We start from the raw sequence: 14239 nt of genomic DNA, 5'->3' as shown, positions 1-14239 counted from the left end.
GATGAGGGCACACCCATGTGCAACCATCTCAACGAGTTCAAGACAAATTTCATTCATTTTTCTATGCAAGGAGTCAATTTCAAAGATTTTGTCAAAAGCAATGTTTTTGCTAGTTACATTGCTAGAGAGTTGGGATACTTTTCACACAACCATAAGTAACTCAACACCTATTGATGGTTTAACATGTGGTGATGTTGATGGCAAATTGCTTACTGAAGAGGTTAACAAGAAGAATCTTGATGCTTCTCGTGCTAATAACAATACTCTCTTTGTTCATGGTAGATCATAGGAAAAGGGCAAGTAGAATTAGAGAGGAAAATATCGTAGAAAATCACATGGCCAAAAAGAAATTGACTGCTATCATTGTCACAAAAAGGGCCACATGAAGAAAGACTATCAAAAGTGGAAACAAGAGCAAGGTAAAGGCAAGACCAAAGAAAGCAGTGTGAAGATTGAAGAGATCAATATTGTTTTTGTTGAAGATTCTGATGGAGATATTTATCTCACATCCATCATGGATTCTGCATTTTTGGTTGCCACTAATGACTATACTTTATAGGATTGGGTTCTTGACTCAAATGCATCTTTTCATGTGACTCCTCACAGGGAGTGGTTCAATACATATGATGCAACCCGCAAAGATTGTGTTCATCTTGGCAATGATTTTCCTTGCAACATACTCGGTGTTGATGATGTGTTGCTGAAGTTTCAAAATGGCTCTTCATTCATGCTAAAGAGTGAACTTGATCCTAGTAGCATTACCACTAAACATGCGGAGAAAAGATTTGCACTTCAGGTGAGGTGCAATTTTATTTCATGCACATACGTTCACTCATGACCATCCACAAACCATAATGCATGAGAAATCTATGTAAGAAGTAAACAATTGTAAGTTAACCATTCCCTCAAAATCACACTTAGAAAACAAAATCTATTCATTGTCTATGTTCAACAATTAATAGTAAGTAGTCGAGAAGACATGGGAGGGGTAAACAAAAGGTAACTTTATAACATGTGTGGTTAGCTCACCAAGCTTGAGATGCTGTGGTGTCGGGTTCAAATCTCATATCATGTCATGCGTTCACTTTTTTCTGCACCCTTCCTTCGGCCCGAGATTCGTGCGCTGCCGAATAGTGCTGAGGATTGGCCATGCCAGGATTCGAACATTGCACACTCTTAGGGTGCGCACATGTACCAGCCACAACATCCCGACCGATGCAAATTCCATGCTGGCCCGCCACTGTTTTGGACTGTAGCAGATCGTTTCTCTACCGCTTTCGTCGGAAAGTGCGTGCCCTCCCCTAGCCGTTTGCAACGGTAGCAAAGCGGTGGCTGCCTAAAGATGGTAGATGACACCCGCAACATGCATCCAAACTCTGCACAATGGTCTGCGCCAACGTCATCTAACTCACCACCTGTTGCTTAGCTTCCATGTGCGCACAATAACGACCAATGGCAGGCCGGTGATGCTGCTACCGCCACGGCATGTGCGCAAAGTGGGTGATATCTGCCGGTGGTTGGCTGCGGCTGCTGATAGCCTTAGCACATGGTGGATTCGGCCACCGGCCCGACAGCTCTTCGACGCAGAAGGACTGGCTGGCTGAAGCTTTGATATTGAGCACAAGGAGAGACCCCGCCGCTGTGCAGGCACATGTAACTGGATGGTGTTTCTCACACGTGGCAAGGGGTGTTCTGATTGGTGCAGCCAAGGAAAGAGTGGCTGGCTGAAGAGGGGGAGCCTTGACTCTTTTCGGCCATCCGGCCAGCAACGGGCAACAAAAAGTGCATCCGACGTGAGCAACCGGCAGACTGAGCATACTCATGTGCTCATTACATGAGACTGGCCGGGACCCTGCATGTGCGCAGGCTATCTGACTACTACTAAAACACATTGGAAATGTTGTTAGTAGTTAGGCTAGTTAGGGCACTTCCAAACCCTCGCTAAACCTCTCCCCCTCCCAGCAGGTTGACGATGACGATGACGCTGCGTGTTTGAATTCTAAGCGCCGCTTTTGCGAAGCCCTAGTTCGTCAGACATGTCTCGGCAGGTGCTCTCTAGGCATGGTCACCTCAGAAGAGCTTTAGTTCCACCTGCTTCCTTTTTCAGGGCCTGCGCAAGCTCCAGCTCGAGTTTTTATCACGGAAGCCACGCTGAGCTCCCGCGTTCTTTTTCCTCCCTTTCCGATGGGGTAGAGCTTCTCCACATTCCATCGAAGTGGTTTGCAGCAGTTACATCCAAGCTCCAAGTTGGTTCCGTCCCCCCTGCAAGCGCCAAGCCAGAGCAGAAACCCAATCAGAGTGGGAAATCCCAACCACTCAGTGTGTCCTCAAGGAAGAGAGACTCGAATAGCAGAGCAAGAGATGGTGCTACATTTATGTTCTCAAATGCTTTTCTGCGTACTAGTCTGCATTCCAATTGGACAAGCTCAAAACTCTCCAGAGCTATTCATTCTGCTATTGGCGACGATGATAGTGATGAATCGGACGAGCTTGATGATTTTCTTCTTGACCCAGAGATTCCTCACCGCAAGGAAAGAAGCTCCAGTTCTCGTGGTGAAAAGGGCTCTCCTGCTTTGCATAAGATTTCTGACTCCGAGGAAGATGATGATGAAGTTCCCATGATCACAACCAACAAAAGGAGAACCTCTGCCATTGATGCATGCGAGGACTCTGACGATGTTGAAGAGGAGAAAGGGAGGGCCAGTGCAAAAAAAAAGAGGTCAGGTAACGACAGGAATGTGGCTGACAGTAGAGCAACCTTTTCAAAGAAACGGCCTGTTGCACTTGAGAATTTGCCTGAGGAGAAAGCAAGTTATTCACGTAGAGCATCCGAGAGTCATCTTGTACCTGATGGTGCTGAAGAGGAAGACACTGAGGTAAGGCAGGTGAACAAGTCGACTGATCACAATTCTTCTTCAGAGGAAGGCAGCTCTGGACCATCTTATCTTACAAAAACAAGGTACGTGAACAACTCTTACTGCATAGTGACAGTTCTGGCATGAAATCTGTTGGGAATGATCATATGATTCTTGGTTGATGAAGCAGTCTTTAATAGGAACATGCTTCATTAAGCTGTGTTAGTCACACCTCCTTGAGCATATGGGAATTCACTTTGGCATGGCACTCTTTTCTACCTTGTTCTGTCGCTTGTCTGTATGTGGTGGAGCTTGCTCAGTGCATTTGGACGTTCCTGGTGACAGCAGTGCTCTTTTTTTTTTTTGGATCTATGCAGATTTGACAAGTTCCCAGTATCTCCCCTGTCAATAAAAGCGTTACATTCAGTGTTGAAATATGAAAAAATGACTGAAGTTCAAGAGGCTACATTTCCAGTAATTTTGAAAGGTAATTTTTCTTGGTGTTTGAATGTTAGTTTTTACTTACAGCACAGATTAGTGACATGATTAACATGCTGCTGGTTTAACAGGCCAAGATGTGCTGGCAAAAGCTAGAACTGGTACTGGGAAAACAATTGCTTTTTTGGTGAGGTCATGTCTTGATCTTGAGAGATGTTGATTCAAAGCCTGCTAGCTTGTCTTCATGCTATGACGGAGGCTTCTCTTCTCTGAATAATTTTGTTCGCTTTTGTTCCAGCTGCCAGCAATAGAAGCAATTTTGAAGGCACCAGAAGGGAGGGCAAGAAACCCGGTTTATGTTCTCATCGTTTGTCCCACTCGGGAGCTGGCGCAGCAGGCTGCTGCAGAAGCTAAAGTTCTACTGCAGTTTCATCGAGGTCTTGGTGCACAAGTTGTGTATGGAGGCTGTTCAATAAGAGGAGAACAAATGAATCTAAGCAAAAGCCCATGTCAGGTAATTGTTGGAGGATCAACCTGTCTTTTGTATGATGCTTTTTAAGCGAGGCCTTGTCAACATGTTGTCTAAGCTTACTTTTGAATGTGGACGGGATTGAGAACTTATGTATCTCAGGATGGTGGGATGTCTACAAGTCTACTTTTGGTGGGTTCGATACAGACCTAAGCAACTGCACCCTTATCAAGCCTGACAAATTTAGCAGCTTTTGCATTGAACATAATTAGGGGAAAAGGATCACAGTGATTGCCTCCAAAACATCAAGGTGCCAAGGATGTCTGAACTTGTGGTTTTGCGTTTTGACAGGGCAGACTTGATGGTATGAAGTACAGGAACTACTCAATCTACAGATTTCCAGATTGAGCCAAAATTTTTTAAAGTGACCAAAGTTGGAGGTTTTCAGTCACCAAACTCACCAAATCTCACCAATTTAGGTCCAACATAGGAGCAAAAGACTGCACAGAGGGAACCCTAGCTACAAGAAGTTTCAAATCTTCAAAATTCACCAAGTGGTAGTGACCGCGCATATAGGTTTGAATCTGGAAAAAGTGGTGCCAATTGATGCAGCCCAAGGATCCCATATATACCCTCCATATTCAATTTGGATAGGGAAAAGACCTTCAAACTGCTCAGGAACTGAAATCCAAGTTCAAATTGTGGCACCAAGGTGAAACAAAGGTTGAGAGGGAGATTGTAAAAATCTTGCTTTTTGATATTTGTGGTGAAAATGGAATGGCTTGGTATTCAACTTCTAATTGAAAACAACTGTCAAGAAGCCTTGCTGTGTCCATGAAATTGTGGTTCAGTGTAGGTAGAGATCCGTGTACAGGGTGACCGTATCATTCAACTTCCTTTTTTGATTTGTATGTTTGCACATTGAGCCTCTGATTATTTGTTGGAAGCATCTCAGTTATTTTCTTCTGTGGGACTTCATTTTAGCGAGACAATTTCTACAGCAATTTTGCCAGCACATATATCAAGTTTTTTCGGTGCTGATACTGAATTTTTCAGTTTTGATTTTTCTGGACGTCCAGCTGTTCTATGCCTGTCTGATACCAAGATAGTGTGCCATGTCATACTAAAACAGTGTCCCTTTCGAAGTAAGAATGCTTTTGTTTGGCACACTTTTAAAGTACTATAGGGTTTGTGCAGATTCTTGTTGGCACTCCCGGGAGGTTGGTGGACCACATTCAAAGGACTCCTGAAATGGATAGGCAACTAAAGTCAGTACAATTGTTTGTACTGGATGAAGCTGATCACATGCTGGACATGGGTTTCCGAGATAGCTTGCAGAAGATTATGCAAGCAATACCCTCGAAGAGGCAAACACTTTTGTTTTCTGCTACCATTCCTAGAGAGGTTCTATGTTTGGACCCTGTCAGTTGTTTTCTTTGCCCCACGTCTTGCAAGGTCGGTTGATTATTTGCCTTGATTCGTCGTCTACAGGTGCACAGTATGGCAAAAGTTGCTTTGAGGAATGACCATGTGTTCATTGATGCTGTTGGGAAGGACAGCGAGGACACACATGCCAAGGTCAGAGTCAAGCATATGCATTCATCTTAGCCTGTGTGGGTGGTTAGGTGATTATGCTCTCTTTATTTGTGGTGCATGGCACTGTCTTCAACTGTAAAAATGGGTAGAGTGTTATTTAATAAGTACAGTTGTTTCTGTTTGTCGGTAGTGAGTTTTTCTGCTATGTTCATTTGCTCATTACATGTGTGATTTGTCCTTTATACTGAACTTTTGAAAACGTTGTTTTGTGATTAATATTTTTTTTACACCTAGCTATCTATAAACTTTCCGAGGTATGTTTGTTTGTGAGTTTGAGCACCTTCATATATAACTCTGGATATTGGTAGTTTGCTGTGCTGTAATAACAGCTATCGCGCAGCTTGTTTATTGGATGTTTGTCTGCATACTGGAAAGGTCATTCTATGTTGCTCATTTTTCTCAAATCTGATGCTTTTCATGTGCTGTTTTTTCTACGTGATTATAGATTTGCTCTGTAGATTTAATCTTTTAGTTTTCATTGTCTAGATCTTGAAAGCATTTTGATAGAGGTTTTGCTTCTGTATATCTATCCGCCCTTTGTTAATTTTAGCTTCTAGTGAATCGGGTAAAAGCATACCGTGTTTTAAAGGAAGGTTCTTGAGATATATGCAGGTTAAGCAGCAGTATATTGTGGCTCCACTAGAGAAACAAATTAGAGTTTTATATGCAGCACTGAAGCAACATATGGAAGCTGACCCACATTACAAGGTCTGCATTTTTTTGGGTACACATTTTAGGTGTGTTTTGTGTTTATAAATATGTATAAAAACATAACAACGTGGTTATTCGTGTTGTAGTTTTTGTCATAATTGGGTATTTGCATTGGATGCTTGTGCAGGTGCTTGTATTTTGCTCGACTGCTAGAACTACAGGATTTATGTGCAAGCTGTTCATGAACCTGGGATTCAATTCAAAGGAAATACACTCAAGAAAAGATCAAAGTTATCGTACTCGAGTGTCAGATGAGTTTCGTCAATCTAAAGGCGGCATCATTCTTTTTACATCTGATGTCTCAGCCAGAGGTGTTGATTATCCCAATGTGACACTTGTTGTTCAGGTGCCCATTATTTTTAACCATATCTTCTGGTTAACGTAAGTGAGCTTAGGGTTGAGACTGGGTAAATTGTGACACCGGCAAGGCATTAGGTCTCTACAATTTCAGAAATAATAAAAAACCTTTCAAAGCATCAGTGAAAGGGCGAGTCTAGGAAATAAAAAGCCTCATGAAAAAGGAAGTCAAAAGACTACTGCTATTTCCTTTGACTCGCTAAGGCAAAGGCCTTAGTGTTTGGCTGGTTTTTTTAAGCTTTTGAGATGAGGTAATGATGGTTTGAGTGGGTATCTTCAAATTATTATTTGTTCTTTAATGCTAAATCTTGAGATTGAGAAAACCAAGACCATTCTCTTTGATGTACCACTCATTTCTTGATCTCTCTTCCCCTACCTAACACCACCCCCCCCCCCCCCCCCCCCCCCCCCCCCCCCCCCCCCCCCCCCCCTCCTTTCCCTTTTAGGAATACATGGCTTTTTTTTTTCATTTCAGTCATGCCTCCTTAAATTCATTAGATCTTATACTGGTTCTTTACCTTTCCCTTGAACGTTTTCTTTTCTTTAGAGTTTCCTTGCACTATGTATGTACCAATTTTTTTTTTCTAGAAACAGGTCCTTGTATAAGAATTTTTCTGGTTTTATCTCTCTTCTGGCTTGTTTTTTTGCAGGTTGGAGCACCGTCTGAGATGGAGCAATATATTCATAGGCTTGGCAGAACAGGGCGTGCAGGGAAAAAGGGTGAAGGCTTGCTCATTCTCGCTCCTTGGGAAAGCTACTTCCTAGAAAAATTGGCAAAGCTACCATTAACTCAACTTCCCCCACCTAAGTTAACAGCACAAGCCAAGACAAAGGTAAGTTTTCGTGTGCTTGTCGTGAATGTTGCAAGGATAAGTACGCAGAGAAAATCTGATGAAATTGTTGTGTTTCTTCTCATTTTGACTCAATTTCGCTCATTAACTTTTACTCCTCTAGGTTCTTTCATTTTTTCTGGCTTTAAGTACTTGCTGGGCAATTGTTTATCGTCCTAACTATTGCCTGCTGATTACACTTAAATTTAACTCTTGCATTGTGTATTGACAGGTAAGAGCTGAGTTCCCCTAGGCATTAGTGATATTAGTGAAATTAAGAAAATATCACGAAATGTAGGTTGCACAATTTTCAACCCTTTTTAGCAATATCAAGGGAACACGAGTCTGAAATGTAGAAATACTCCTAAATGATAACGAATGAGAATTCTCCCTTGTTCTTAGGTGCCACTTGCATGTTCTCTTTCCATTCAATTTTAGCTATTTCACTTCCCCTTCTTTCACACTTGAAGTGGGACTACAACTACACATCAAAAAATTGTTATATCACTATAACAATGGGAGACTCAGCTCTAAATACGACAGCTGCTTTTTGTTAGCGAAGTTTACAAGTGGAGAAATGGAAAATATAAGAGTTATGTGCTTTCCAAGATGCTTGCAGGTAGCGCTTGTTTGTTGGCATGTATGCATGCACGTATGTAGACGCATGTATCTACGTATGTATATATGTACACATGTATTGACAAATAAATGAATGGTCATTGGTGGCACATTGGTTCAAATTCTGCATTAAATTTGTGCGTTCCTTGTCTTTTCAACTTTCATCTTGTGTCATGCAGATCCTCAATGCAGCTTCACTGGTGGATGCACCTCTTAAAGAGATGGCCTACACATCATGGCTCGGCTACTACAGGTCTTTGAAAGGTCTCTCGCTTGACAAGGCGATGCTGGTGGAGTATGCGAATCAATTTAGTGCTTCAATGGGTTTTGATGAGCCTCCAGCCCTTTCAAGGATGGTTGCCTCAAAGATGGCATTGAATGGAGTACCTGGCATAAGATTGAGAAGATGACTTGCATCCCCAACTATGATGACTGAATATGGTGCTCTACAACCTAGACGATGTCAAATATTAGCCAAAAATTTATCAAGGTGGAATTCAGGACGGGCACATCGCCTCAGATTCAACCTGTGAAATATGACCCCTCAAGTTGTACACATAGATTTTTGATGTTACTTAAAATATTTTGAGTCTTGGCGTCCATTTCGTGCATCTACATTTTCAATCTGCATTACTTTGCAGAGGCATTTCTAGCATTTGTTCGCGTTTTTTAGCATGATTTAGCTGTTTCTCAGAACTGAGATCTCATGGACTGCACCGTGTAGTAGTCGGATGAAGTCAGGTATTATAAGATCTAGAAAATTTATTGACTTACCCTAATTGCTTGTAAAGCTGCTAGTACTCGGAAATAATCCAGAATTAAGAAACTCTACCATTACCAAAACGTTTGGTTAGCCTTTTTCACATGTTCTTGTTGTTTTTGGACTTTAAGTGGTCATTATAGCTTCATTGTCGAGGGTGAAATTTTGAGCACTTGTTTTCATGGAGAACCTGCCAGTGGAGCATTTTCAAACTTCAATACTGTGAATGCAACTAATGATATCGGGAGTCTGATATATTAGTTCAAACATACAGGTTCCTCGGCTTGTGATGCCCTAGCTTGAAGTGGAGGAGTGAGTGTGTGAGAGAGAGATTCCCTAAGGTCATACTGATGTTTAAGAAAAGAATGATGTCCACTGCTGTCCTCGGAGAAACACGAAAAGCACACAAATAGTATGTACATTGGTATCCTTTTTCATTTGTCATGGATGAAACATGAGAAACATTCTATTGTGTATGATGGGCAATTGTTTTGTATTCCAGTCCCAACTTATGCATCCTATTCCTAGCATGTGAGAGAATCAGAGAAATGTAGTAGGAGCAATTCCAAGAGGCCACAAAGTCAGTTACTCTTGTATGCAAGTAGACCAACTTCAAAAGAAATGGCATATGGATCCCAGTGTAAACCAGCTGCCAATGTGAAGTGCTTGCTTTGGATTATGGACTTTTAGTGCACCTTGACAAGGTGTTGATTGATGTCTAGCTTACTCCTGTTCGGAGAAGATCATCTCTATCAAACCAGACTCGGCCATTTTATCTTTGTATGGATATAAGGTCCATGTGTAGTCATAAGACTCCATATTAGCACTTGATGATTTCTTGGCGTCTTGCGTCATGATGTCACAAATTCCTCTCTAATGCTTATGTTAAGAGGCTTATTGCAATTCCATGGTCATTTCATCATGCATGCGGCTCTTGTCTATATACCGTATGTGCTTCAATTGGTATTCATCCACGCCAATGAGGATTAGCCTACCCTCATTGATTAACCACTATCTTAATCACCTCCTCTCTCTAGCCTTATTCCACTGAATTTCACACTAATTACTAGCCTAATTACTCATCTATGCTCGAAGTCCTTGGAAAGCCTTGAGCCACTACCCTTAATTTTGAGATTCTTTGAAGCATAATCAGTATGTGTAAGTAGCCATGATCTAATAACTTCTCTCTCTTAAATCTTTGCCCTTGTACCTAAGATGTGGGATATATATTTGGTTCATACCTTGAGTCACTTTTCTCACTCGTCGGTGCTAATTGTCATTGATTAAGAAGACACTGATCGATTAGTGTTTAACCATGCTTCAATTTCATATCAAATTTCCCCTATTTTGCAGTATCAAACACTCTCATCCATTACAGCACCAGTACCAAGTCTGTAGAAAATCCCCTTGACTTAATAGCAGTTTACACAAGCATGGTTTCCCACCAACAATGTTAGTTGGAGTTATTGGAGATATGTCTTATGAGGCTTCACAAGAAGATTTAAACATTTTCTCATGCAGGAAAACAGAGTCTTTTTCAGTGCTTTTCATACAATACATAACATCACGAGCTTCTGCTCAAGAGGCACCGCATACCTAGCTAGGTACGATTGGGATCAGGGGACTGCCGGCCCCCCACCGGCGGGCCGGCGATCTCCTGCCCCCAATCATACCTAGCTAGGTATGCAATGCCTCCCTCACAGAAGCTAATGATGCTGAGGTAAGTCACAATGTCGGAGTTATTGTGAGAATTTGTCAAAAACTTCTTGTGAGCTTCTTGGAGCCTAAGTTTCAAGTCGACTTGCCAAGAGCTTGTTCCTACTAGAACTACGTAAAGACAAACCAAAGCTTGTTTGGAGGCATTTCTAAAGGACATTCATTCGGCACGTCTCTTTGTCTAAGAACAATCTTTTGTGATACTCTTCTTTACTAAACAGAGAATTAAACAACACAAGACTTGATTGAAACAAGAAGAAGGAAAAAATAACATACCTTGCATGTGCCCCTACCCCTACCCACTTCTTTGAAGATCGGCTCCTTACACCATAACTTTAATTTCTTGAAGAAACCTTTTATTTCAATTAAATATTTTGAGAAGGTATGAGTATGGTGCAATGGTTGATTGGTCTGGGTTATACTTCATGCAAGGCAAAGGATGCTTTGCTCCTTGAGCTCAATTGTGTGAGGATTTTTCTAGGAGTTTTTGTCCTTTTTATATTAAAGGTACAAAGTAATGATAGGCAAATGTGTGTGTGTGTGTGTGTGTGTGTGTGAGAGAGAGAGAGAGAGAGAGAGAGAGAGAGAGAGAGAGTATTGTCGCACAAAGTTGATCAAGAGACTTGTTGCAATATAGAGAGTAGTTGACAGCTCGGGTGACATGAAGCCCTTAGGGGCTGTTGCCCTAGTCCATATGATGGGTTGGCCAACCTTACCTGGCGGGAAAGACTCATTTTAAGAGTCGGGCTGCCTCCACCTACTAGGGGGGTTGGGTGTGTGTTGTAATTTCAAAGTTGTAGGTACTTCTCCATTTTTGTTTAAAAAATAAAGTAGAAAATAATATAGAGTAGATTATTGCACCATTGTTGTGTGAATGGACACTCAACTATTGACATGACTTGGAAGTATTGAATGTTTTTTTTTTTTTGTCTATTATCCGGCATGGTCTTTTTAATAATCGAAGGGAATGGAAATATGCTATAGGTACTAAATTTGGCTTTTAAAGAATTCCAGCTTTTGGTTACTTTTGCTTCTTCTTAACCAATCGTCGTTACATAAGAGATGCTTGGCCTCATGCTTGTTGTCACATTCAAGTTGGTATCAAACACATGGTTTTTTTTTTTTGTAGTATAAATTTTCCTTACCTACTTTGTGAGGGTAGTATAAATTAGGGAAAATTACCAAAATACCTCTACAATTTGTGGAAATTCCCAAAAATATCCTTGTATCTATTTTGGTTGCATTGTTCCAGATTTTCGAATCTTAATTCCTTTCTGACAATTCAGATCCACTTTTGCGTGCTTAGCATGTAATTTTTCACAAATTACCTTGCAAAAAAAGGCATTGATGTTTAAAAATAATGAAGCAATTCATCTCCAAAGCCTACATAACCAACCCAAATTCTAGTTTTTATTTTATATTGATAGACGATCAGCCTTCTTATGAAAAGCTACAATTTTTTTAAAAACTTTTGGAGATATTAAATCTCACAACCAGGAGCATTTTGGGAAATTTTGAAAATTTGATGGGCATTTTGGGAATTTATGACAAAATAATGGTGGTATTCTGGAAATTTTTGAAATTTGAGGGGTATTTTGGGAATTTCCACAAATTAGAGGGGTATTTTGGTAATTTTCCCTATAAGTTACCTACCATGCTTTATTCCAATTTTTGTTTGTGTTTTTTGGTTTATTCATCCAGTCTCCTACTTGGATTCAGGACCAAAAAATAAAACTCATTTATATGCATTATCTGCAGTCGTTTTTACGTTTGGACTAGCTCTTTAATAGGAATTTTTTTGGGATGAACTAATACTTTTTGCTATTGAAAGTTTTGACTTGAAAACATGGATGTTTCTCTCAATATGGGCTCATATTTTGAAGGATTTAACCACAATTTGATATGGCGTGTATCTATTTTCTAACCTTTATTCCTTTTTGACAATTGAGATCCATTTATTCCTTAGCATGTAATATTTCACAAATTACCTTGCAAAAGAAGGCAATGATGTTTAAAAATAATGAAGCAATTCATCTCCAAAGCCACCATAACCAACTCAAATTCTAGTTTTAGCATTTTATATTGATAGACAATAAGTCTTCTTACGAAAAACTACAATTTTTAAATTTTTTGGAGATATTTAATCTCACAACCAGGGGTATTTTGGGAATTTTGGATAATTTGAAGGGCATTTTGGGAATTTATGACAAAATAATGGGGGTATTTTGGGAATTTCCACAAATTAGAGGGGTATTTTGGTAATTTTTACTATAAATTACCTACCATGCTTTTTTCCAATTTTTTTGTGTGTATTTTGGTTTATTAATCGAGTCTCCTACTTGGCTTCAAGACCAAAAGAATAGAACTCATTCATATGCATTATCTGGAGCCGTTTTTACGTTTGGACTAGCTCTTCAATAGAAAAACTTTGGGATGAACTGATACTGTTTGCTATTGAAAGTTTTGACTTGAAAACATGGATGTTGCTCTCAATATGGGCTCATATTTTGAAGGATTCAACCACAATTTGATATGGCCATGTGAGAGAGTCCTATGCAATATTAAAACCATTTTTTTTCAATTTCTTTTTATTGAAGGAGATCAATCCAAGGACTTGTTATCGTTTTTTTAAAAACATAAACCAAAATTGCCACAAAAGAAAAAAAAGGTTGTTCAAGGAGACTTTATATTCAAGATTAATATTCAAGACTTTATAGTGTCATTTTTACAAAATAAATAACAAGTTACATTGTAGAGATTAAAATGACTATGTTGGTCAAAAGCCTTGTGGTCATGAAAAACTATCTTTTCATTAGAACATAGAATCAACATCCCACTGTTCTTTCCCAAAGTTTGCACACTACTCCCTAACTAGTCCAACAAGGTATAGAATAGTGTATAAGTAGTTCAAAAAAAGGAACATTTATTAATAGTCTTGTATGTGATTATCCAAAACTGTTGGGGTAAAGGCGATGTTTCTTAGCTGAGAGTGCTATGTTTTTGCCCGAGGCCGGACGTGCGGGTTCCAGCCGCCCACTGCCCCCCACTGACCACTTCCCTTATTCTTCTTATACCTAAAGGGATAAGGAGCTCCTCTCACTACTTGGAGGTTTGCTCCACCCACACACACCGTGCACTTTTGCCTCTCCCTTTTCGGCACCACATCACGCGCGCACACATCCATGCACTACACACTCTTTCAAAAACCCGTAGTCTAATACGGTGCTAGGTAGTTGTTGTTTGTGGGACGAATCACCCAAAAGATCATAATATAAAGATATTTAGCAAGAAAACATGTCATTTGACCATGTTGGAAACCAAAATTGTATTCAAATCCCTTCTTAAGCAAGGTACCAAACCAAACTGATAGGTTTTTCCAAGGATTTAAGTAAGGAAAACTTCTCAACATTAACACCAAACTATCTTGCCAAGCTCTATGTAAAAAAACCAATATTTAGAGTGTTGATAAGTGTAAACCATTCCATTCTTAACTAAACATTATCATCAACCTACCAACTTATAGCGTTCAAAGTCAAATCTTTTTACTCACTTGTCTATGGTTTTGATCATACATCATTCTATAAATAACAATAAGCAAAAAATTTGTTTTGCTAGTAGGAATCTAGACACAAGAAAAACCACAAAATGCTAAACAGCGTATAAACCAGTAACAAAAAGCCAAATTGCTATTATAGTAGCATGCCACCCCAAAGATTTACATCAAGGATCCCAATAACCAAAAACTTCGAGCTAATTTTTCCGGGAAAAGGTATCCCATATTGAAACCAATCAGTCCATACATTACTTGGTGTCATTAACTGGAGTACCAAGTGAAAACCAATATCAGCAAAAAAACATGAGGCCAATAGTCCACAATCCTAGTAAAAAT

General features: G+C 40.0%; 1 protein-coding gene across 1 annotated transcript; it reads left to right on the top strand.

Annotated features, from left to right (window-relative positions):
* The first annotated feature begins 1878 nt into the window (after nt 1–1878).
* LOC147424708 (DEAD-box ATP-dependent RNA helicase 26-like) lies at nt 1879–8474 on the top strand. Its single transcript, XM_086499652.1, has 10 exons — nt 1879–2959; nt 3233–3342; nt 3425–3480; nt 3592–3807; nt 4960–5166; nt 5254–5340; nt 5971–6066; nt 6197–6415; nt 7077–7259; nt 8054–8474. Exons 1-10 carry the CDS (start codon nt 2037–2039, stop codon nt 8282–8284), a joined length of 2328 nt encoding a protein of 775 aa, XP_086355778.1. The 5' UTR covers nt 1879–2036; the 3' UTR covers nt 8285–8474.
* The last annotated feature ends 5765 nt before the right edge of the window (nt 8475–14239 follow it).

The sequence above is a fragment of the Adiantum capillus-veneris genome, chromosome 25, assembly GCF_014529385.1.
Source record: "Adiantum capillus-veneris isolate H3 chromosome 25, ASM1452938v2, whole genome shotgun sequence".
NCBI classification, from domain to species: Eukaryota; Viridiplantae; Streptophyta; class Polypodiopsida; order Polypodiales; family Pteridaceae; genus Adiantum; species Adiantum capillus-veneris.
Note: the sequence above shows the minus strand (reverse complement) of the source record. Positions and strands in the feature narration are given on the sequence as shown.